Raw genomic sequence first — 25,940 nt, forward strand, 5'->3', positions numbered from 1 at the left:
CCCACCCATGTGACTAGTCACATGACTGTGATATCATCAGAGGTCCTTAGACAGAGAAATTAATAGTAAGAATCGTATATTATATATAGTGTATATCTATAGTGTGTGTATTATATATAGTGTATATCTATAGTGTGTATTATATATAGTGTACATCTATAGTGTGTGTATTATATATAGTGTATATCTATAGTGTGTATTATATATAGTGTATATCTATAGTGTGTATTATATATAGTGTATATCTATAGTGTGTGTATTATATATAGTGTATATCTATAGTGTGTATTATATATAGTGTATATCTATAGTGTGTGTATTATATATAGTGTACATCTATAGTGTGTATATTATATATAGTGTATATCTATAGTGTGTGTATTATATATAGTGTATATCTATAGTGTGTGTATTATATATAGTGTATATCTATAGTGTGTATTATATATATAGTGTATATCTGTAGTGTATGTATTATATATAGTGTATATCTATAGTGTGTATTATATATAGTGTATATCTATAGTGTGTGTATTATATATAGTGTATATCTATAGTGTGTATTATATATAGTGTATATCTATAGTGTGTATTATATATAGTGTATATCTATAGTGTGTGTGTATTATATATAGTGTATATCTATAGTGTGTGTATTATATATAGTGTATATCTATAGTGTGTGTATTATATATAGTGTATACCTATAGTGTGTATTATATATAGTGTATATCTATAGTGTGTATTATATATAGTGTATATCTATAGTGTGTATTATATATATAGTGTATATCTATAGTGTGTATTATATATAGCGTATATCTATAGTGTGTATATTATATATAGTGTATATCTATAGTGTGTATTATATATATATAGTGTATATCTATAGTGTGTGTATTATATATAGTGTATATCTATAGTGTGTATTATATATAGTGTATATCTATAGTGTGTGTATTATATATAGTGTATATCTAAAGTGTGTGTATTATATATAGTGTATATCTATAGTGTGTATTATATGTAGTGTATATCTATAGTGTGTATTATATATAGTGTATATCTATAGTGTGTATTATATATAGTGTATATCTATAGTGTGTATTATATATAATGTATATCTATAGTGTGTATTATATATAGTGTATATCTATAGTGTGTATTATATATAGCGTATATCTATAGTGTGTATTATATATATATATAGTGTATATCTATAGTGTGTGTATTATATATAGTGTATATATATAGTGTGTATTATATATAGCGTATATCTATAGTGTGTATTATATATATATATAGTGTATATCTATAGTGTGTGTATTATATATAGTGTATATCTATAGTGTGTATTATATATAGCGTATATCTATAGTGTGTGTATTATATATAGTGTATATCTATAGTGTGTATATATAGTGTATATCTATAGTGTGCATTATATATAGTGTATATCTATAGTGTGTATTATATATATATATATATAGTGTATATCTATAGTGTGTATTATATATAGTGTATATCTATAGTGTGTATTATATATAGTGTATATCTATAGTGTGTATTATGTATAGTGTATATCTATAGTGTGTGTATTATATATAGTGTATATCTATAGTGTGTATTATATATAGTGTATATCTATAGTGTGTATTATATATAGTGTATATCTATAGTGTGTATTATATATAGCGTATATCTATAGTGTGTATTATATATAGTGTATATCTATAGTGTGTATTATATATATAGTGTATATCTATAGTGTGTATTATATATAGTGTATACCTATAGTGTGTATTATATATAGTGTATATCTATAGTGTGTATATATAGGGTATAGCTATAGTGTGTATTATATATAGTGTATACCTATAGTGTGTATTATATATAGTGTATATCTATAGTGTGTGTATTATATATAGTGTATATCTATAGTGTGTATTATATATAGTGTATATCTATAGTGTGTGTATTATATATAGTGTATATCTATAGTGTGTGTATTATATATAGCGTATATCTATATATATAGTGTATATCTATAGTGTGTGTATTATATAGTGTATATCTATAGTGTGTATTATATATAGTGTATATTGTCAAGGTAAGATTTGCTTTTCATCTCCCTCTTTCCCAAGTGACTATTCCAGTCCAAATTAAGTAAGCTGAGCGCTAGTGACGAAGACATGACACCAGGCAAAAAGACGGTATAACCTCCTCACTCAGCTGAGTTAGGAGTGCGCACTCACTCTTTATTAGGTTTCACAAGAAATATATATAAGCTTTTAATACAGGTGGGGTTTCAAGTCACAAAACACATACATGTCACACTCTGATTGGTCAGTCCATAAATGGTCATTAGCTTCCTGTACTGCGCAGTCAGGCTGGCACATGATGTTTACCATAAATTGTTTATAGATAAGTCTCTCTTCCTAGCTTTGTATTATGACTAGGATGTAGGTTTATGGTGCTTTTCTCATTGGTGTGCTGCCAGCATTCCTCTGCTTCTAGAAGCAGTTATAAGGCCGAAGTCATTTTAAGGATTACAATGTTTTTCCCCAAAGTAATAACCCCTTCATGGCCACCTTAACAGGCCCCGCTAAAAACATTGTAATCCTGGTCTCCTGCATGACAGGTGGGGATACCTACCACTATACTAACAAGGCATCTGAGCAAGGAAGAGGTGTAGGAGACTCCACCAGATTGTGATTGGTTTCCCCTTGTAGGTAACCCCCCTTGTAGCTATTAACATAAGCACATGACCTTTATTGCTAGGTCAAAAGGCTAACAGTCTGTTTCATTGTGTGTGTGTGTTGGGGACATCCCATCTCTAGCAGATAGGCTATATCCTAAATCTTAAGGGGCTTATACAAATCGAAGTCTAATTCTAATATGTCTAATATGGAAGGTATGGGAGCAGCCAGCTGTGCATCTTCTTTGTCCATTGGCTTCTTTGGAATCGTCTGAGACTTGGAACTCGGCATACATAGTTGAAGTTACTTCTTCAACATCTGGATGTTCCTCGAAGACGCGTTGTTCTTTGTCCTGGAAAAATATCTATAAGCATCAAGTTTTCTCCATTCCCCTGATGCACCTTCAACCTTTGATACAGTTCTTATGATGAAGACTTTGTAGAGAAGTTAGTGAGAATTGGGCTTAATATCCAGTTGGTGTTAGTGGTTGGCTCATGGATATATATCAGAGGGTTGTTGTGCCTGGAAGTGTCTGTAACATGGAGAACCTTACTAGATAAGTGTCCAAACAATGTGTCATCTCGACAGTTCTGTGTCTGAAAAGTAAAGGATCTGACAGTCTTAGAATGGGTCATCACTGTAACCAGGTGGTAGATAAAGCTAATTGTACGTATAACCAGTAGAAAGAGGGAAAGCGTGTTAATAAAAACTGAACACGAACAAGGGAAGTAAGTTGGGGAAAGGCCAGAAACAACACAAGGAAATACTTTTTTTTTTTTTTTTAAATAGTGGAACAAAATCCCAGCATATGTGGTTGGTAAATCTTATTATAAGTAATAGTGATCTTTAACAATAGAATATACAGAATTGTTTTTTTTCCACAACAATCTCCCCCTATGAAGACTATTCTGTCCCCATAAAAGAACCTCACTCATCTGTCCCAATGCACCGATTCTTCTTCACCAGTTACTTGACGGTTCATTCCTTGTGAATGACCCCCCAATGAGTGGACTTGTGCATAGGAAAGTCAGATGTATTGACCCTCATCTTACCTCACTTATATGGGTTATCTTTGAAACTATATAGTGCAGATTGTCTCAGAGGTGTGTAGATCTAATCCTAATTCACCTCTCTATAGGTTGCAGTTAAAGGTTCCAGACTCCTCTCGGTATTGGAAAGTCACAACAACTAACTTTAAAACGTTTTTGAAAAGGAAAAGTTTAGAAGTGAGCAAATTTTATCTCATGGCAAAAGTATAACAAAAAGGTGATTGACCCATAAACCAAAAAGAACAACAAACAAATGCAATATGACCTACTATGTAACCATTAGATTCACTTATAATAACCAATTAGTAAAGCTTTGTAATCTTTAGTATGGGATTCCCTTATAGTCCCATTACATATGTCCCATTATAAGTTACTGTACAGTTTAGCAATCAGCATGTGGTGTATAATGTATAGTAACTGTATAACCCTGATAACACAGCAGCTGGATATGTGATATATAAGTTACTGTACAGTACAGCAGCATGTGGTATATAATGTATAGTAACTGTATAACCCTGATAACACAGCAGCAGCAGCTGGATATGTGATATATAAGTTACTGTACAGTATAACAGCATGTGGTATATAATGTATAGTAACTGTATAACCCTGATAACACAGCAGCTGGATATGTGATATATAAGTTACTGTACAGTATAGCAGCATGTGGTGTATAATGTATAGCAACTACATAAACCTGATAACACAGCAGCTGGATATGTGATATATAAGTTACTGTACAGTATAGCAATAAGCATGTGGTGTATAATGTATAGTAACTGTATAACCCTGATAACACAGCAGCTGCTGGATATGTGATATGTAAGTTACTTTACAGTATAGCAGCATGTGGTGTACAATGTATAGTAACTGTATAACCCTGATAACACTGCAGCTGGATATGTGATATATAAGTTATTGTACAGTATAGCAGCATGTGGTATATAATGTATAGTAACTGTATAACCCTGATAACACAGCAGCTGGATATGTGATATATAAGTTACTGTACAGTTTAGCAATCAGCATGTGGAGTATAATGTATAGTAACTGTATAACCCTGATACACAGCAGCTGGATATGTGATATATAAGTTATTGTACAGTATAGCAGCATGTGGAGTATAATGTAAAGTAACTGTATAACCCTGATAACACAGCAGCTGGATATGTGATATATAAGTTACTGTACAGTTTAGCAATCAGCATGTGGAGTATAATGTATAGTAACTGTATAACCCTGATAACACAGCAGCTGCTGGATATGTAATATATGTTACTGTACAGTTTAGCAATCAGCATGTGGCGTATAATGTATAGTAAGTGCATAAACCTGATAACACAGCAGCAGTTTGTAAATACCAGGAAGTGGGAATGACCGAGCTGTGCAGGAGGACAGTGACAGAAACTTTTCTATACAGCAGTGTGAATGGCTGAGTGTAAGTGCAGGCAGATTATAGCAGGAATGGAGAGGATGGGAAAAAGGGCTGATGGAGACTACAGGGAGCATGAAAGAATGAGCAGGGCAGATATGGGCACAGATTGAATTGATATGAATTAACTGGGCGCTTACTACCAATATAATATTTGGATCTTACTGAATTGTCTCTTGTTTCACTGGGATAATCACATATTATACATAAAATAACCACTTTAGGAATAAAAACAAAGTATAAACTATACATCATTGAAGGTTTCAATTTTTTTTTAAATAATATTCCACATGATCCTTTTTGTAATGGTTAGTAACATTGGTATGGATTCTTAAACCCATCTTTTGACTGACAGGCCTCTTTACAGAGTCTTGGAGTCTTGGCCTTATATATCTTCTTTTAAGGCCACTAGTATCACCTCAGACATTGGCTTTGATCTTTTCCATAGCTTTAGCTGACCTGTAAAGAAGACATCAATACAGACAAGGACATACCTATATAGGCCACCTGTGGCAGTTGGATGACGTCCACTTACATTCCCTGAAACCGGGAGGATGGTCACAGACTATGCAGACAGGCACTTTACGGTGTTACTTACAGTAGGTTATGACAGGTGTAGAAAATACACTTTTACACAACCCTCTTTGCTATATTTGTTGACCCCTGGGCCGCCCAATGTGAATATACTGCATTACATTACACATGGCTTTCTTCTGCTGGTTTTGTCCAGTAACTCACAAAAAGATACAAGGCGGTTGGCACCCCCTGTACCTCTTCTCCATCCGCTCTTTTTTCAGCTTCTCGCTGCTCGTCTGCGGAAAAGACTTAAAAATAAACAGATCCACATCTCCCTCTCCACCTGTACACCATGTACGGTTACCTCAGGAAGAGACCGCAAACATCTCCCCATTCCCTTGTACGCTTTGTACGGTTACCTCAGGAAGAGACCGGAAATTGCAGCATCGGCAGCTTCGTCCATCATCCGTCACCCTTTTGGCTTCAGGGTTTGTCTGCATGGAACTGAGTGTTGCGTCAGCCGCTCTCTCTGGCAGCTCCTCTTCTTTTTTGTACAGTTTTTTTTAGTCATTGGCCTTAATTCCTCTATCTCCTTTCTCCCCCCCTTTTAAACTTGGCCTATAGCCACCTCCCCCATTTTCCTGAATCACTTTAACCACATTTGTGGATACAGCATGGGATATGTACACTAGATGATATATGCGCAGATCAAGTATTCTGTGCTTTCCAGCATTTGCAAAATAAATATGATTTACCTAGAGGCTCTATGTACAGATACCTACAATTGCGCCACGCATTTAGAGCCCAGTTTCCGGGACCTAATCTCCCCTTTTCCAATTACCCACTAATAGGTGTGTTCAAATCTCAAGGCCCTCATGGGCTCATCTCAGCTCTGTATGCATTTTTGATTCAGGCTAGACTGGCATCCAGTCCTCTGAAGGTGGAGGAGCGATGAAGACAGGCTTTGGGTGCTATGAAGGAGCGGGAATGGTCAGACGTCCTTTCGTCCCATCTCTTGGTTTCGCCAGCTGCTAACAATCACATGACACAATTGTATATAACGCACCAATGTTACCTTACGCCAACACGTATGTTTAGAATGGGGCGCTACCCTACAACAGAATGCCACAGGTGCAGGCACCCAGATTCGGATTTTTGGCATATGATGTGGGCATGCCCGGCGATCTCTACTTTTTGGTCAGCAGTTCCATGCTCCCTGAAAATTTGTCTTCTAGGCCTATTAGATGAAGAGAGCTGGCCACATTATCATAGAATATTTCTCAGGGAATCGTTATTTTTGGCGCAAAAGGCGGTGGCGATGCGATGGATGGACGTCAGGCCTCCTGCGATGACTAATGCTGTCCTTTTGTTTGAATATGTTGTATTTAAGCACAGAGGATACCCAGGGAAGTTTAACCCCTTGCCTCCACAGCCTGTTTTGGCCTTAATGACCAGGGCCTATTTTTCAAATCTGACCTGTCTCTATGTAGTGATAACTCTGCGTTGCTTTTAACTATTGCGGTTATTCTGAGATAGTTTTTTCGTAACATATTCCTCTTTATTTTAGTGGTATACTTTGGTTGATACACTCAGTAGTTTTTTGTAAAAAACACATTTGCGCAAAAATTTGAAAAATGTATGTTTCTGTATATTCAAAACTCTCTTTTCATAAGAAAGATTACTAAAATTACTACTGCAACATCTACAACATGTCTGCTTTATGGTGACGTCATTTGGTGAACGTCCTTTTACTTGTTAGGATGTTAGAGGGCTTCAAAATTTTGCAGCGATTTTTCAAATTTTCAGGTAAATTTCAAATTCTGATTTCATTAGGGACCAGTTCAGTTCTGAAGTGGATTTGTGGGGCCTGTATGGTAGTTACCCCCATAAATCTCTCTACTATAAAAACTGCACCCCTCAAAGTATTCAAAGTAACTTTTCATAAGTGTATTAACCCTTTAGGTGTTTCACAGAAATTTAACCAAGTTGGAGGGGAAATTTAACATTTTCATTTTTTTGGCAGATATTCCATTTTAATCCATTTTTTTCCTCTTACACAGCAAATACTAACTGAGAAATACCACTCACTATTTATTCCTCTTATTCCAATGTTTCTAGAAATCCCCCATATGTGGCCGCAGTGCGTCACCTGACTCAACCACAGGACGCAGACGTGACAGAGACCTGGGGAATTTTGGGGTTCTTTTTTATTTCAGGTTTTTTTTTAGCCATTATACTATGTCACAGAGGACTTGCGGTGCCAAAATATTTGTGTAAGACGAGTCGACATTTCCATCGGTACCATTCTGGGGGACATGTGATACCCTGATCATTTTTTAATTATTTTTTTATGAGGTGGTATGAATAAAAAACACAATTTAGCAGCTGTTTTTCATCATTTTTTTTGTACGCCCTTTACTATACGTCACATATGACATGTTATCGTTATTCATCAGGTCGGTACGATTACAGTGATATCCATGTTATTTAGCTTTTGTTATAGTTTATGGCATTTATACTATAAATACTGTTTGTGTCTTGCATATTGTAAGAGTGGTAATATTTAAATTTTTTCACCAATGGAGTTATGTGAGGGATTTTTTTTTTGCGGCATAAGCTGACGTTTTTAGTGGTACACCTTTTGGGTACATGTGACTTTTTGATAGGTTTTTCCTTAATTTTTTAGGGGGCGGGATTAACAATAAATTGTTATTTTTGTTAGTTTTTTATTTATTTTTTTATATCGTTACTCGGGTGGAATAATTAATGTAACGGGTTAATAGACAGGGTCATTATGGACGCGGCGATACCAAATATGTGTATCTTATTTATAGGGGATCATTTATAAAGGGGGGATGGGGAATGTGTGTATTTATTAAATTATTTATTATGTATTTATTTAATTTATTTATTGTAATTAATTATTTCTTTAATTATGTATGTATGTGTTTAGTGTTTTTTTTTTTTTTTACTGTGTCTGGGTTGCTATGGATACCCTCCCGCAAGGCTCTGGGGGGAGGTGGGGGGGGGGGAGCACGGGGAGGGGGCGGCCACACGGGGGGGCTCTACAGCAGAGAAGGGGAGCCTGGGGGAGCACAGCAGCATGTGCCACAGCCTCCTCCCAGGCACCCGATCGGCAGGAGGGGCCGGCTGAGGATGGGGAAACATGGGGAGGGGGTGGCCATGCGGGGGAGCGCAGGGAGGGGGCGGCCACACGGGGGGGGGTCTCAACAGCAGAGAAGGGGAGCCTGGGGGGAGCGCAGCAGCATGTGCCACAGCCTCCTCCCAGGCACCCGATCGGCAGGGGGAGCATATCTCCCCACAGACGCTGCGGTCGCACAGACCGCAACGTCTATGGGGTTAACTGCTGGGGGGGAGTGCGGCTCCTCTCTGGGCAGTGGCAGCAGGGGGAGGCTGTGTGACACAGCCTCCTCCTGCTGCTCGGTCTCAACTAGGGACAGAGGGGGGAGGCAGGGAAAGCATGACGTCCAGGATCGTCATGATGCGTTCTGGCACTGCTTTTCATGACGTCCCTGGACGTCATATTGGGGGAAGGGGTTAATAAAGTATGAGGTGGTGTGTGTGCTTCCCTGCTAACTAACTTCCAGCCAAGCCGCTATGTGAGGCTAAATGATGATGATAGAATCTGAACCTTGGAGGGGCATTACCCCTCTCTTATGGTCATTTATGATGATGTCATTCCTACATGAGATGATAGTAATGTCTGCACTTTTCTTAATTGTGTTCTTTTGACTGGTGGTTACAGTTATTTATACCAATAGACACCCCGCTTTGTTATTTCACAGATAATGTACCAGTTGTGTGATTACTTACTTTCCTTTACGAACTATTTTATGTCACAAGATGAGACATATTACTGTATGGAAAGGTTATTTCTACCTGTGCATTGTCTGTATTATGTATCTCAGTTTAAAAAAAAACAAAAAACTTGGCCTATAGGTATATAATAACATAGCCAAGTATAAAACTAAACACATTTAGTAATACCATTGAAAAACAGTAATAAAAACACTTCACGATATGAAGGTGTTTTAGGTAGACTACTCTATAAACTTAAAGTCTCCTTTAGTAAGTAATAGCTTTTTTTCTCATAGGCTTAGTGTATTATATTAGTTAGTTATAATCATAACAAAACTGTTATCCCTAAAAATAAAGCTAATAAAGCATGTTAAACTCTGCTAGTCTCATAGTAACCCCCCCCCCATAAATCAAATAAAAAGTTTAGTTTCAGCTTCCCTCTACAGTTTGTAAGATAAATCTGTGTCCGTAATACATGTTTTCCCAAACATAAGCAAAATAAGTTACTCATCTTTCCCTACTTTCCCTAGTGAAGTAACCTTGAAGTTTTGAAAAAGATACCAGCGCTGCTCTCTAATCACACACTAGACAGCAAAACCACGCAGCTTCGATAGATACACCCGCTGTCTCCCTCCCAGCTAACTGATAAGAATGAAGGCTTCATAGCAGACTTTGTGTAATTAAAAAAAATAGCAGACACTAGAACACATACTTATAATTTAGTGTGTGTGTGTGTGGGGGGGGGGGGGGCAATCTGCTTAGAGCTTATTAGGATAAATATCTCTGGAAAAAAAAACTTTTTACACAGAAATGTGTAAGTTACAGTAATATGTTTACTCCGGACCTCTCATACTATCGGGTTCTTCATAAGTGCACAAAATTTTGCATGTGATCTTTACCAATCATCACTTTTCTCTTGACATTCCTAGTAAAACTGGCTATTTCTCTCTTACTCCTACTGACACTTCCGTGTGACAATCTTAATCATGACCTCGCCTGGTCTAATAGACCCCGCTCTTTCAAACAGTCCATAAACCTTTGTCTAACTTTTCTAACCATCACGTAATAACATTCATTAGCAGAAGTACAAAAACGTTGTTAATCTCTATCGGACAGTGCTAAGCCTTCCCCCTCCATTACACTAAGCACTATGAGCACCGGGGTGGGTGGGGTGTTCGGGAGGGCGGATGACAGAAATGCCAGGAGTTAAAATGGCCATTGGACCAAAAGCTATACCGGATATCTGGGGCGTTGGCTTAGGGCGTGGTAATAGGTGGTGTCATCTTAGGGGCTGTTTCTGAAGACACCTTTTTTCTCTAGGGGCGGGGGACAGGCGTGATGGCGTGTGATCCACAATTGTAACAGACATGATGGGAGTTAGGATTTTTTTTCACACTATAAATCCAGTAGTCCTCTGCTCCCGTCTGATACACATATATCATACTCATTATGAACACTTTTCCCCCCTTTGATGCAAGTTTCTCGCTAATTCTGCATCAGTTTACTTTTCTTTCTTATCTTTTTGACAACTTTTTGACAACTTCCACCTGCGTGGAGGCTATTTACTTTCACAGTCCCTTCTAACTCGCAACATGTTTGTTTCTGTTCAGGCTACCAGCTCGACTGGGCTTGCATTCCTTTTCAGACCAACTTTTGGGCTGAACATGGACCATAGGCTTTCCATCACACTACGGGTTTCTGCTTCCCATCTGGGGCGAATGCGACTGTTTTCCCTATTTGCGTACCTGAAATCAGGATGCTGCGCTGTTCCAGACGTCAGACTTCTCCTACATGATTCAACCAGAGCTAATCTCCAGCTGTCTCACTAGGCGTATACCGGCTTATCCCGTCTGCTAACCTGTGTGCGGTTTATCAACCCAGTGTAATTAACCCAGTGGGTCCCGCAGACTGTACAGGAAGCTTCCAACACCCAGAGAAAAATACAGCAAAAATAAAAATCAACAGTGTTTACAGTCCGGTCACAAACGTCCCATCAGAGATTGGAGTACAGTAAGCTCCCCCAGAAGCTAAGCGACTGGTAACCCCCCCCCTACTTCAGCGTCACCAGACGCTCGGTTGTCCCTTTGTCAGTCTTTTCCTTGTGACGTCACCGTAGCTAATCTAGCGATCTCACTCAGGAGGTGGATACCCTGTGGTGTCCGATTAGCGAACTCTCCACAGTAATAAGCCGAAACACAGCCCAAATACCGAACACAGCAAAAAAAACTGCGCAATATCAACTCAATACACAAAAGAAAAAGAAAAAAAACAGTCGCACAACTCCAGAAGAAGAAAACTGCAAGCAGCTCAGGAGATAGTCAGTTGGTTACGGCTATATACATATATATATATATATATATATATATATATATTAACCCCTTAAGGACAGAGCCTGAAATGGCCTTAATGACAGAGACAAATTTTATGAATATGACCTGTGTCACTTTATTCATTAATAACTTCGGGATGCTTTTACCTATCCGGCTGATTCTGAGATTGTTTTCTCGTGACATATTGTCCTTTACATTTCTGGAAAAATGGAGTCGATACTCATAACGAATCTTTATGAAAAAAAAACAAATAACGTTAAAAAATGTGAAAAAATGCATTTTTCCAACTTTGAAACTTTTTTGCTTATACAGAAAGTGGTTATACCACATAAATTATATATTTAAATAGCATTAGCAACATGTCTACTTTATGTTGGCGGCATTTATTAAACGATCTTAAATTTTTTTTAGACAATAGAAAGCTTAAAACATTAGCAGCAAATTTCCACATTTTCTGTAAAATTTCAAAATCAGATATTTTTAGGGACCTGTTCAGGTTTAGGCTGGGTTCACACTACGTACATTTCAGGCAGTATTTGGTCCTCAAGTCAGATCCTCATAGCAACCAAAACCAGGAGTGGATTGAAAACACAGAAAGGCTCTGTTCACACAATGTTGAAATTGAGTGGATGGCCGCCATATAACGGTAAATAACTGCCATTATTTCAATATAACAGCCGTTGTTTTAAAATAACAGCAAATATTTGCCATTAAATGACGGCCATCCACTCAATTACAACATTATGTGAACAGAGCCTTTCTGGGTTTTCAATCCACTCCTGGTTTTGGTTGCTATGAGGACCTGACATGAGGACCAAATACAGCCGCAAATATACATAGTGTGAACCCAGCCTTAAAGTGTATTTGAGGGGCCTGTATGTTAGAAAGCCCCACGAAGCACCCCATTTCAGAAACTGCACCCCCCACACTCTGCAAAAGCATATCCAGAAAGTTTTTTAACCTTTTTGGGGAGTCACAGAAATAAAAGCTAAGTGTGTAAGAAATTTGAAAATTGTAATTTTCTGTGCAGAGATTTTATTGTAATCCAATATTTTTCATAATTATAAACCTATTACCAGAGAAATGCACCCCAATAATTATTGCTCCGTTTCTGCAGTTTATAGAAATACCCCATATGTGACCCTATTGCGCTATTTAACGCAACCACAAGCCTCAGATACAAAGGAGCGCCTAGTGAATTTCTACGCCTCCGTTATTTTGGTCATTTTTGACTGTACCACTTCAGGTTGGCAGAGGCTCTGGGGTGCAAAAACCTAAAAAAACACCCCTAAAGGGACACCATTTAGAAAACTACAACCCCTCAAGGAATGTAACAAGGGGTGCGGTGAGCATCTGGACCCCACAGGTGCTTCCACAGATTTTCCGAACAATATGGCGTGAAAAAAGAAAAATTTATTTTTTACACTAAAAACGTTGTTCTAGCCTTCAATTTTTCATTTTCTTAAAGGGACAAGAGGAAAAAAAAGACACAAAATGTGTAGCGCAGTTTCTCCCGAGTACGGAAAATACCCCACATGTGGCGATAAAGCGCCAAGGGGGCGCAGGACGAGCCTCCAAAGGGAAGAAGCGCCAATTGGCTTTTGGAAAGCTGAATTTCACTGGAAAGGATTTCAAGGGCCATGTCGCATTTACAGAGCCCTCATGCTGCCAAGACACTGGGAAACCCCCCAAAAGTGACCCCATTCTGGAAACTAACACCCCTCAAGGAATCTAACAAGGGGTTCGAGTGAGCATATGGACCCCACTGTGACGGGCACAAATGGGGAACAATGTGACGTGAAAGGGAGTATTTTCATTTTTCCACTTTCATGGCACAAATGTGCCCGTCATCAAGGGTCAATATCCTCACTGCACCCCTTGTTAGATTCCTTGAGGGGTGCAGTTTCCAGAATGGGGTCACTTGTGGGGGGTTTCAGTGTTTTGGCAGCACAAGGGCTCTGTAAATGCGACATGGCGTTCATCATCTATTCTAGCCAAATCCAACCTTCAAAATCCAAATGGCGCTCCTTCCCTTCGGAGGCTTGCCCTGCGCCCACATGGCGCTTTATGTCCACATGTGGGATATTTACGGACTGAGGGGGAATTGCTCTACACATTGTTTTTTTTTTCCCTCTTTTAACCCCTTGTGAAAATGATAAATTCAAGGCTAAACCAACATTATAGTGTAAAAAATGTAATATTTCATTTTCACGCCACATTGTTCCACATTTGTGCCCGTCACCAGTGGGGTCCATATGCTCACTACACCCCTTGTTACATTCCTTGAGGGGTGTAGTTTCCATAATGGGGTCACTTGTGGGGGTTTCAACTGTCTTGGCAACACAGGGGCCTTTTGAATGCAACATGGCCCCTCGAATCCATCCATCCAAATCCAGCCTTCAAAAACCAAATGGCGCTCCTTCCCTTTGGAGGCTTACCCTGCACCCGCATGGTGCTTTATGTCCACATGTGGGGTATTTCCGTACTCAGGGGAAATTGCGCTACACATTTAGTGTTTTTTTTATCTTTTAGCCCCTTGTGAAAATGAAAAAATCATGACAAGATTAATGATTTAGAGTAAAAATTTTACAAAAATTACACTAAATGTTGGTCTAGCCTTGATTTTTTCCATTTCCACAAGGGGTTAAAAAAGAAAATGAACACAAAACGTGTAGGGTAGTTTCCCCTGAGTATGAAAATATCCCACATGTGGGCATAATGTGCCATATGGGCACAGGGCAAGCCACCAAAGGGACAGAATAACCACCCCCCGTGCCGAGAAGCTAAGTTTGCCTGCTATGATTTATAGCAGGCCATCTTCCCCAATCGCTGTGTGCGAACACACAGCGATCGGGGAAACATCGGGCGTAAATTTACGCCCTGATGCGTTAAGTACCAGGGCGCGAGGGCGTAAATTTACGCCCGATGTCGTTAAGGGGTTAAAGGTTCTTAGGACAGTACAGCGGAGACACCTACTGGCCTTTCAGTGACCTCCAGAGATGGACACATGCACCTCCAGCCTCAATCAGAACTGTCTGACACACAGATAAGCCACAGATTCAAAGAATCAGTAGACTTACCATGTTTCAATGGAGGTGATCAGTCTCCTTCAACAGATGGTCCTGTTTCCTCTGGTGAATGGCAGGAGGTCGATCCCAAGAGTTCAGTGTCACCTTGAATACTGTAATCCCCGTATGGGCCACCACTGTCAAGGTGAGATTTGCTTTTCACCTCCCTTGTTCCCAAGTGACTATCCCTGTCCAAGTTAAGTAAGCTTAGAGCTAGCGACGAGGACATGACACCAGGCAAAAAGACGGTATAACCTCCTGACTCAGCTAAGTTTAGGAGTGTGCACTCACACTTTATTAGGTTTCACAAGAAATATATATATGAGCTTTTAATACAGGTGGGGTTTCAAGTCACAAGACACATACATGTCACACTCTGGTCAGTCCATAAATGGTCATTAGCTTCCTGTACTGCGCAGTCAGGCTGCCACAACATGATGTTTACCATAAATTGTTTAAAGATAAGTCTCTCTTCCTAGCTTTGTAGTATGACTACGATGTAGGTTTATGGTGCTTTTCTCATCGGCGTGCTGCCAGCATACCTCTCCTTCTAGAAGCAGTTACAAGGTCGAAGTCATTTTAAGGATTACAATGTTTTTACCCAAAGTAAAAACCAGTTCATGGCCACCTTCACAATATCTATAGTGTGTGTATTATATATAGTGTATATTATACATAGTGTATATCTATAGTGTGTATTATATATAGCGTGTATATCTACATCTTTTAAGAACAAGTGAAAACAAGTACTGAACAATACAAAAGAATGTCCTGTAGCAACCAAACAAAAACACCAAACTAAAACCTAGTAGTAATGACCAAATTAACCTCAGTGAAAACACAAATCCAAATACGTAGAAATAAACAGTGATGAATTCAAATTAAACAGTAATAAATTCAATAAAAACAGTAATATATTCCGTTAAGTATTAAAAATAATAAACAGTATTTTATTTTATTTAGTTTTTGTTTCTTTTTGGTAGTCTAGATCACAAGATAAAGTTCAATTCACAAGATAAAGTAAAAATCACTGTTCCTATACAACTTACCTTAACTACTGCAGTTTTTTACTACTCACTTTTGCCCCGTTGCACTTATGCCACGCTGCTTCTACCAGTAAGTCAACTCTCCAGAGTAAAATATTGTGCATTATATATAGTGTGTATCTATAGTGTCTGATTATATTTAATGTGTATTATATATAGCTTGTATCTATAGAGTCTATACACTCTCCAGTGGGAGTTCCCTATTAGAGGGACTGGACGTTCTCCAGATGTTATATGTGTTGCTCTTTTCCTCTATATATAGTTATTTTCCTGGCCGACCCCCTAAGGATGGAGAAGGAGAGAGATGAGATGGCGGAGAGAATATTACACGTGGCCCTAGAGATCATCTCCCTGCTGAGCGGAGAGGTGAGGGATTCTGGGAGCTCCCACCTCATGGCTCCTGTCTCTTAATAAAGCACGGACATGGCTGGAGAGGTGACAGGGATAAAGTGACATCACTGTCTCTCTCCATACACAGGATGACATGGTGGTGAGGAAGAGGAGGGATGAGGAGGAAGGATGGAGCAGGGACCAGGGTCCTATATCACTGCTGCCTCCACCTCACTCACTGATACAGAAGGGAAACAGTCATCAGGAGATCCTGGAACTCATCAACAAGATGGCTGAGCTGCTGACTAGAGAGGTGAGCAGGAGGAGACAGCTGCTGACTGGAGAGGTGAGCACTGCTGGGGATGTCAGAAGGAGGAGGCAGCTGATGACTGGAGGGGTGAGCACTGCTGGGGGATGTCAGGAGGAGGCAGCTGATGACTGGAGGGGTGAGCACTGCTGGGGATGTCAGGAGGAGGAGGAGGAGGCAGCTGATGACTGGAGGGGTGAGCACTGCTGGGGATGTCAGGAGGAGGAGGAGGAGGCAGCTGATGACTGGAGGGGTGAGCACTGCTGGGGATGTCAGGAGGGGGAGGAGGAGGCAGCTGATGATTGGAGGGGTGAGCACTGCTGGGGATGTCAGGAGGGGGAGGAGGAGGCAGCTGATGATTGGAGCCTTGTATGGAAGGGTAGGTAGAGGGGAAACTGTCAGTATGCCTACAACCACAGGCAACATCATGTAGTCCCCTCCTTCCAATAAACTACTGTACTGCTGTAAAGCTTAGAGATAAATAACAATCATACACAGGGAATGGGAGTGGAGATCAGTGACAATCCACATACAGCAGCGGAGCATTTATCGAATTTTATGTTTGTAGTGAAATGTTGATCATTTCTATGGTAAAACACAGACACGAGCCAAAATTGTGGGACCTCTCAATAAATACAAAACAAGTGAAGACCATTGTCACAAAATTAAAGTTCAATTACAGATATTTGTTTTTTTTAATCAAGTTTATACATGAGCAGATATAAAGATAACAGAATTCGGGAACATTGTGTTATATAATGAAGACAACCCTTTACCAACCAGCGGAGAAGACAACCCTTTACCAACCAGCGGAGAAGACAACCCTTTACCAACCAGGGGGGAAAACAACCCTTTACCAATCATTGGAGAAGACAACCCTTTACCAATCATTGGAGAAGACAACCCTTTACCAATCATTGGAGAAGACAACCCTTTACCAATCATTGGAGAAGACAACCCTTTACCAATCAGCGGAGAAGACAACCCTTTACCAATCATTGGAGAAGACAACCCTTTACCAATCAGCGGAGAAGACAACCCTTTACCAATCAGCAGAAAAGACAACCCTTTACCAATCATTGGAGAAGACAACCCTTTACCAATCATTGGAGAAGACAACCCTTTACCAATCAGCGGAGAAGACAACCCTTTACCAATCAGCGGAGAAGACAACCCTTTACCAATCAGTGGAGAAGACAGCCCTTTACCAATCATTGGAGAAGACAACCCTTTACCAATCAGCGGAAAAGACAACCCTTTACCAATCAGTGGAAAAGACAACCCTTTACCAACCGGGGAGAAGAGAGCCCTTTACCAACTAGCGGAGAAGACAACCCTTTACCAACCAGCTGAGAAGACAACCCTTTACCAACCAGCGTAGTCAAATCCCTATGCTGTTAATAATACTGAGGAATTTACTGCTGATACAACTTTGTTATCTGAGAGCTACGACCATCCGTACACAGTGATGATTGATTTCTTGTGGTACCACATCTAGTAGCTCACTTGGTCTTATGGCGGTGATCTCCACTGTAGTGTATCCTCTGCCCTTTTGCATCTTGTAGCCGATGTTTCTCCTCTCGCATCAATTGCATGTAGTGTTCTGCAGTTTCCCTTCTCTTATTTACAACCTGAAAGCTGAGAAAAGCATTACATACCCTACAACAAGAGCCACAGCGGCAGCAGCACCAGCTCGGCAGCAGAGAGGAGCACAGACCAGTCAGGCCCATTGGCCATGTCCACTAGGATGAGAGATGAGTCTTTGGATTAGACCCCCAGTGTTTACACTCTGTTGATCCTTCTGGATGTTTCGGTAGCATCTGACCATGTTTCGGTAGCATGTAGACCACCAGCTCCTCCTCAGAGTTCTCCCACTTTATTGCTCTCATCCTAGTTTTCTTCCTTCCTCATTATTTGCTCCTTCAGCAGATCATTTTAATGACTTCTTTCTTTCTTCCTTCTCATTATTGATCATTTTCTTTAAGACTCAGTCCTCTGTCCTCCCATCTTATCTCTCTAAACGGCCCTTATTGACAGTGGTTATGGACATCAGTCCCATCCTTAAGACAATGACTGCCATAAGAGTGGATGACTGCCACTCCGAGGAAGAGCCTACTAAATTATCAATAACACTGGGGATATGGTAATTGTATTACAAAAGCCGGAATTGGGTCAGATATTCCATACGTGACCCTTATTCCTGTATCTTTGTGTTTCTCAGGTTCCTATAAGGTATCAGGACGTCACCGTCTATTTCTCCATGGAGGAGTGGGAGTATGTAGAAGGACACAAGGATGTGTACAAGGAGGCCATGATGGAGGATCAGCCGCCCTTCTCATCAATGACCCCCCAAGGCTGGAGAAGGCGGGAGACATGATGGCGGCCAGGATATTAGAGCTCACCCTAGAGATAATCCACCTGATCACCGGAGAGGTGAGCCATGCGTCACATCCCCTCCCTCTTATCCTATAGATAATACAGGAGATGACTGGAGAGGGGAAGGATTGTTAGACTCTCTGTAGTGATCAGTGTCTCACCATACACAGGATTACACAGTAGTGAAGAAGTGGTGTGGTGAGTGTGTGGCGCCCCCTGTGTCAGGAGGCTGGAGCAGCAGCCCCATCACAGATCCTCCACCTCCATCACTGATCCATTGAGCAGAAGATCCTAGAACTGACCACCAGGATGACTGAGCTCCTGACTGGAGAGGTGAGCAATGCTGCTGGGAATGCTGGGACATATAACACCAAGGTGGGAGGTGTCTGGAGGATGACGCCATCATTGTGTGTGTCAGGTTCCTATAAGGTGTCAGGATGTCACCGTCTATTTCTCCATGGAGGAGTGGGAGTATGTAGAAGGACACAAGGATCTGTACAAGGAGGCCATGATGGAGGATCAGCCGCCCCTCACATCACCGGGTAAGAGGAGACCTACAGCCCATTACTTCGGGTGCAAGCTGCTACTGGGGGCCATGTTGTAGCCTTATTACTGCTGTTGTGATATGTTCTCCTGAGGGAGATGTGAGCCCACGGCCACTTTCAAGCTCCATCCCCTCCCGTTACTGTTGTTTTTGGCCGTACACATAGGGTGCACACACTCAGTCTCTGCCTCTTAAAGGGTCAGCGCACAGCTGGTCAGATGAGTCTGTGTATAGAACAGCAACATGTCTGGGACGTTCTGTCTTTACATAATCTGCATGCTGCTATACATTACAATGGACACTGAGCAGGAGACACTCTGAGCCTTACCGGTCAGGGACATTCTCTAGACTAGGGGTAGAGTCCCAGCGAATGTCAGGTATAAGTGGAGATGTATACAGCAACATTGCTGGTATCTGGGCTGCATGTATTTGGGTTACACTATGACTAAGAACTCTCTTCTCCTGTACTAGTGTCTCATATATATATATATATATATATATATATATATATAATATATATATATATATATGTATTTATATTATAGAGAGAGAGAGAGAGACAAGTATACGGGAGGTCTTGTATTCAGTCCCTGTGTCTTCCCTACAGATGGATCCAGGAGGAGAAATCCAGCAGAGAGATGTCCCCGTCCTCTGTATTCCCAGGACTGTCCGGAGGGAAATCACAGGATTAAAGAGGAAGAAGAAGAAGAAGAAGAGAGGATGAGGGGCGATCCCCGGTGTATGAGTGAGGTGAAGGAGGAGGAGACGCCGGGAGCTGCTACCCCAGGTATGGTATAATGGAGGTACACAGGGAGGTGACCGGGATATAAGGGGGGGCTCCACCTTACAGCTACATTACAGTAACCCTTCAGCCCCCCCCTGTGTATATATGTATAGTGCAGTATAGTGAGGGAGGTGACAGGGATATAAGGGGGGGGCTCCACCTTACAGCTACATTACAGTAACCCTTCAGGGCCCCCCCCCCTGTGTAATATATGTATAGTGAGGGAGGTGACAGGGGATATAAGGGGGGGCTCCACCTTACAGCTACATTACAGTAACCCTTCAGCCCCCCCCCCCCTGTGTATATATGTATAAGTGCAGTATAGTGAGGGAGGTGACAGGGATATAAGGGGGGGCTCCACCTTACAGCTACATTACAGTAACCCTTCAGCCCCCCCCCCCCCTGTGTATATATGTATAGTGCAGTATAGTGAGGGAGGTGACAGGGATATAAGGGGGGGCTCCACCTTACAGCTCCATTACAGTAACCCTTCAGCCCCCCCCCCCTGTGTATATATGTATAGTGCAGTATAGTGAGGGAGGTGACAGGGATATAAGGGGGGGCTCCACCTTACAGCTACATTACAGTAACCCTTCAGGCCCCCCCCCTGTGTATATATGTATATTGCAGTATAGTGAGGGAGGTGACAGGGATATAAGGGGGGGCTCCACCTTACAGCTACATTACAGTAACCCTTCAGCCCCGGTGACCCCCTGTGTATATATGTATATTGCAGTATAGTGAGGGAGGTGACAGGGATATAAGGGGGGGCTCCACCTTACAGCTACATTACAGTAACCCTTCAGCCCCCCCCCCCTGTGTATATATGTATAGTGCAGTATAGTGAGGGGGGAGGTGACAGGGATATAAGGGGGGGCTCCACCTTACAGCTACATTACAGTAACACCCCCCCCTGTGTATATATGTATAGTGCAGTATAGTGAGGGAGGTGACAGGGATATAAGGGGGGGGCTCCACCTTACAGCTACATTAGAGTAACCCTTCAGGCCCCGGTGACCCCCTGTGTATATATGTATAGTGCAGTATAGTGAGGGGGTGACAGGGATATAAGGGGGGGCTCCACCTTACAGCTACATTACAGTAACCCTTCAGCCCCCCCCCCCCCCTGTGTATATATGTATAGTGCAGTATAGTGAGGGGGGTGACAGGGATATAAGGGGGGGCTCCACCTTACAGCTACATTACAGTAACCCTTCAGCCCCCCCCCTGTGTATATATGTATAGTGCAGTATAGTGAGGGAGGTGACAGGGATATAAGGGGGGGGCTCCACCTTACAGCTACATTACAGTAACCCTTCAGGCCCCAGTGACCCCCTGTGTATATATGTATAGTGCAGTATAGTGAGGGAGGTGACAGGGATATACGGGGGGCTCCACCTTACAGCTACATTACAGTAACCCTTCAGGCCCCCCCCCCCCTGTGTATATATGTATAGTGCAGTATAGTGAGGGAGGTGACAGGGATATAAGGGGGGCTCCACCTTACAGCTACATTACAGTAACCCTTCAGGCCCCCCCCCTGTGTATATATGTATAGTGCAGTATAGTGAGGGAGGTGACAGGGATATAAGGGGGGGCCCCACCTTACAGCTACATTACAGTAACCCTTCAGGCCCCCCCCCTGTGTATATATGTATAGTGAGGGAGGTGACAGGGATATAAGGGGGGGCTCCACCTTACAGCTACATTACAGTAACCCTTCAGCCCCGGTGACCCCCTGTGTATATATGTATAGTGATATAATTCAGTGTAATTCCTCCTTTTGCTGGGATCAGATGGAGTATACGATTGCTGTTACTGATCCCACGTCTGCCTCATTCCTGTACACAATATCATCGTGCTTTATTACCAGACCTTCTAGTGCCTCGTGGACCACAAGGACACCCACTCCCTACACTGGGATCATGCCTAGGACATAACCTATGGAACCTTCAGCAGACGTTCAGCTTTTGTGTCCTGTAGTAAGATAAAGGCTGACAACCTAGATGGTTCTTAGACTCTGCGTCACAATCACAATGAAATAGAAATGAATGCAAGGGCACAATTTGTGTTCATTGTGAACCAAAGGACAAGATCTGACTAACCTGTAATGTGAGAGCACAAAATCAGACTAACCTGTGATGAATGAGAAATGAACCTCCCTCTCCCCACTTTGTCATCGCCCAATGATTTTTAAACATGCGTAAAGAACAACGATCAGGCGACAATCGGTTCTTCTGATGACCGGTGTCTTTATTACACAGAGTGGTAATTGGCGTGACGTGATTAAGCAGATTATCTCTCCATGTAATAGAGCCTTAAGGCAACTCTGTACCCACAATCTGACCCCCCCAAACCACTTGTACCTTTGGATAGCTGCTTTTAATCCAAGATCAGTCCTGGGGTCCGTTCTGCAGGGGATGCAGTTATTGTTATAAAAAAAAACACTTTTAAGTATCTGTGCCCTAACTTTGCGCCACCCCTCCGTCCCTCCTCCCCGCCCTCTTCATCATTAGTAATGCCACTGGAACATTTTCTCCTGTCTGAACATTGCACAGGTGTCTTAATGATCCAGCCCATGTGACGGGCTGACACAGGTGGGGAATAGGAGACAATCTGCCAGTGGCTTTTCTAATGATGAGGAGGGCGGGGGAGGAGGGACAGAGGGGTGGTGCCAAGTTAGGGCACAGATACTCCCGTAGGGCACAGGGCTACAAGTTTAAAAGTTGTTTTTTAGGACAATAACTGCATCACTTGCTGAACGGACCTTGCTCTTCGGCAGGCTTGATGAGCGGAGCACTGATGAGTTTAGATGAGCGATTTGCTTATCTCTAGTATTGAGGATCTGGTCACTGGGGGTCAAGAGAAGACAGAGCTATTCTGTTTTTGAGCCAAATCCAAGATTAGATTGAAAATGTTTAATTTTTTATTATTTTTTTTAATCCCAACAGAAAATCCCAGTAATGCGGCTGATGGGAACTTCGTGTTGTCACTAAAATTTAAAGTAGATGATGAAGATGTCTTTCAGCTCCCCTCAAGAAAAACCCGCCGGGCCATTAATGTATATCCAGGACGTCGCACTATAAGTCTATCGTATAATCTCCATAATCATGAGGAACCTTCTCCTGACCCATCACCGGTTGTTACCACAAGGACCGATCTATCGTATAATCCCCCCAATCTCAGGAAACCTTCCCACCCATCACAGCGTATTAACACAAGTATAGATCTATTGTATAATCCCAATCGTGAGGAACCTTCTCCTGACCCATCACTGGTTGTTACCACAAGGACAGATCAGAAAGACCAGAAAAGGTTTCATTGTGATGAATGTGGGAAAGTGTTTACAAAACACTCAGATTTCTTAATGCACAGAAGAAGTCACACGGGGGAGAAGTTTTCATGTTCACTATGTGGGAAATGTTTTACAGATGACTCGGAGCTTGTTACACATGAGAGGCTGCACATAGCAGAGAATCCCTATTCATGCTCAGAATGTGGAAAGAGTTTTGCTCAAAAATCAGATCTTGTTAAACATCAGGAATCTCATTTAAAAAAGAGGCCGTATCCATGTCCTGAGTGTGGGCAATGGTTTACATCAAAAATGAATCTTCTTGTACATAAAAGAAGTCACCCAAGAGAAGTACAGTACTCATGTTCAGAATGTGGGAAATCTTTTACATCAAAATGTTATCTTGTTTGTCATGAAAAAAGTCACAAAGGAAAGCAAGAGTACTCATGCTCAGAATGTGGAAAAGATTTTGTAAGTAATTCAAATCTTGTTCGGCATAAAAGAGTTCACAAACTGGAAAAGCCGTATTCATGTTCAGTATGTGGGAAAGGTTTTTCGTTTAAAACTGGGTTTGTTATCCACGAGAGAAGTCACACAAGAGAGAAGCCGTATTCATGTTCAGAATGTGAGAAATGTTTTTCACGTAAATCACATCTTGTTAGACATCAGAAACTTCACACAGGGGTGTAATGAAGGGGCTACCTGTGTCTAGAGATTTCAGTCCAGTAATGCCCTCCGCCCCTCTCATAATTTGTCAACTGGGCAAAATGTCTGTGTGTATGTGTGGTCTCTCTGGTTCAATAATTTTTATTAAAGAATTTTTCAAATATAAAAAGGCAACAAACCTTTTCATTGACTTGTACATCCCCAGCACAAGCATTAAGGGTGCGTTCACACGTAACGGATTCGCAGCGCATCCGCATTTCTCACTGCGAATTCGCAACAAGATCACCTGCGGATCCCTGCCCTGTACACTCTGGGCAGACAAACTTGCGGCGGGATGGACATTCGCAGCGAGAAATCCGCTGCGGATCTGTTCCTTGTAAACGCACCCAAAGGCTGCGTTCACACTACGTATATTTCAGTCAGTATTGTGGTCCTCATATTGCAACCAAAACAAGGAGTGGATTGAAAACACAGAAAGGCTCTGTTCACATAATGTTGAAATTGAGTGGATGGCCGCCATATAACAGTAAATAACTTCCATTATTTCAATATAACAGCCGTTGTTTTAAATAACAGCAAATATTTGCCATTAAATGGCGGCCGTCCACTCAGTTACAACATTGTGTGAACAGATCCTTTCTGTGTATTCAATCCACTCCTGGATTTGGTTGCAATATGAGGACCACAATACTGATTGAAATATACGTAGTGTGAACCCAGCCTCAAGGGGTATTCCTCCCCAAATTATTTTTGGGGAGGAACCGTTACGAACCAGATTCGTTTCGAACTTTTCAAAAAGTTTGTTACGAATCTGGTAAAAATAACAACGGCGATGCAAAATTGTACTTTTTTCATAGAATACACCAGGATACAAGGGATTATTACTCCTATAATCCTTTGTATCCTGGTTTTCTGTGAATATAAAGATATGTGACATCACCCCTGTTAGGGTTAGTCTCCTCAGATATACCTGGGTGCTGCCTAATCAAAAATGTAATGTGACAGCTGTCTGTGAGTATTAACCAAGACACATGAAAGCAACTTCAGTGTACAAGCTTTTTGAATTTATTAAGGGAAAATCTCAGTTCATATCTTTACAATAAAGGTTAAAAAATAAGGACAACCCCGTTTAGCCGAAACAAAAAAAGTAAAAAAAAAAAGACAGTCCAAAAAAAAGTCCCATCACTGTCCCAGAAAAAAAAAGTCTCATCAGCTCTCCCATCACTGCACAGTTTTGAAGAAAAATGTCGGCGACTCATTAGGAATCTTGGTGTCCAACACCGTGCACCCCAGTGCTGATGTCTGGGCCTTTAATTATGGGCCAGGGCAGTACATGTCTGTTACTGCCCATTGGGTCAACATTCCCCCAGAAAACCACCAGAAAGTTAGCCCATTCTTGCTACTGTCACCTCCCCTGTGCTTTAGGGGGCCAGTTCTGCAAAAGTTCTGCCTCCACAAGCTTGCAACCATCCACCGCTTTGACTGCAGTCCAACCTGCCCCGGTGTCTTACCAACGATGTCAGACCCGGCGCTCTCAGGCTGTCCTCCATTTTGTGAGCCTGGGTGAAAGGAGCCACAGTGGACAGGAGCTCCTCTGGACCATCAGGCTGTCTCCAGGTCAACTAATGGTGTGAAGTGTTGTACCCCACAAAGGGAGGAACATTGTCTCTGCAGTTCAGCAA

At 41.4% G+C, this 25,940-nt stretch overlaps 1 protein-coding gene across 1 annotated transcript; it reads left to right on the plus strand.

Annotated features, from left to right (window-relative positions):
• LOC138780355 (zinc finger protein 154-like) lies at window positions 1–24,282 on the plus strand. The gene is made up of 6 exons (XM_069956693.1): window positions 1–65; window positions 16,222–16,325; window positions 16,438–16,602; window positions 19,391–19,514; window positions 20,124–20,303; window positions 23,252–24,282. The coding sequence occupies exons 2-6, from the start codon at window positions 16,248–16,250 to the stop codon at window positions 24,280–24,282; spliced, it is 1,578 nt and encodes a 525-aa protein (XP_069812794.1). The 5' UTR covers window positions 1–65; window positions 16,222–16,247.
• Window positions 24,283–25,940: the final 1,658 nt, after the last annotated feature.

The sequence above is a fragment of the Dendropsophus ebraccatus genome, unplaced genomic scaffold (assembly GCF_027789765.1).
Source record: "Dendropsophus ebraccatus isolate aDenEbr1 unplaced genomic scaffold, aDenEbr1.pat pat_scaffold_818_ctg1, whole genome shotgun sequence".
Lineage (NCBI taxonomy): Eukaryota > Metazoa > Chordata > Amphibia > Anura > Hylidae > Dendropsophus > Dendropsophus ebraccatus.

Excerpts from the sequence above, each read along its gene's own strand:
- LOC138780355 (XM_069956693.1), top strand. The coding sequence starts at position 16,248 with ATGGAGAAGGAGAGAGATGAGATGGCGGAGAGAATATTACACGTGGCC. Across the intron at positions 16,326-16,437 it reads TCTCCCTGCTGAGCGGAGAG|GATGACATGGTGGTGAGGAA; the intron begins GTGAGGGATTCT and ends CTCCATACACAG. Across the intron at positions 16,603-19,390 it reads CTGAGCTGCTGACTAGAGAG|GTTCCTATAAGGTGTCAGGA; the intron begins GTGAGCAGGAGG and ends TGTGTGTGTCAG.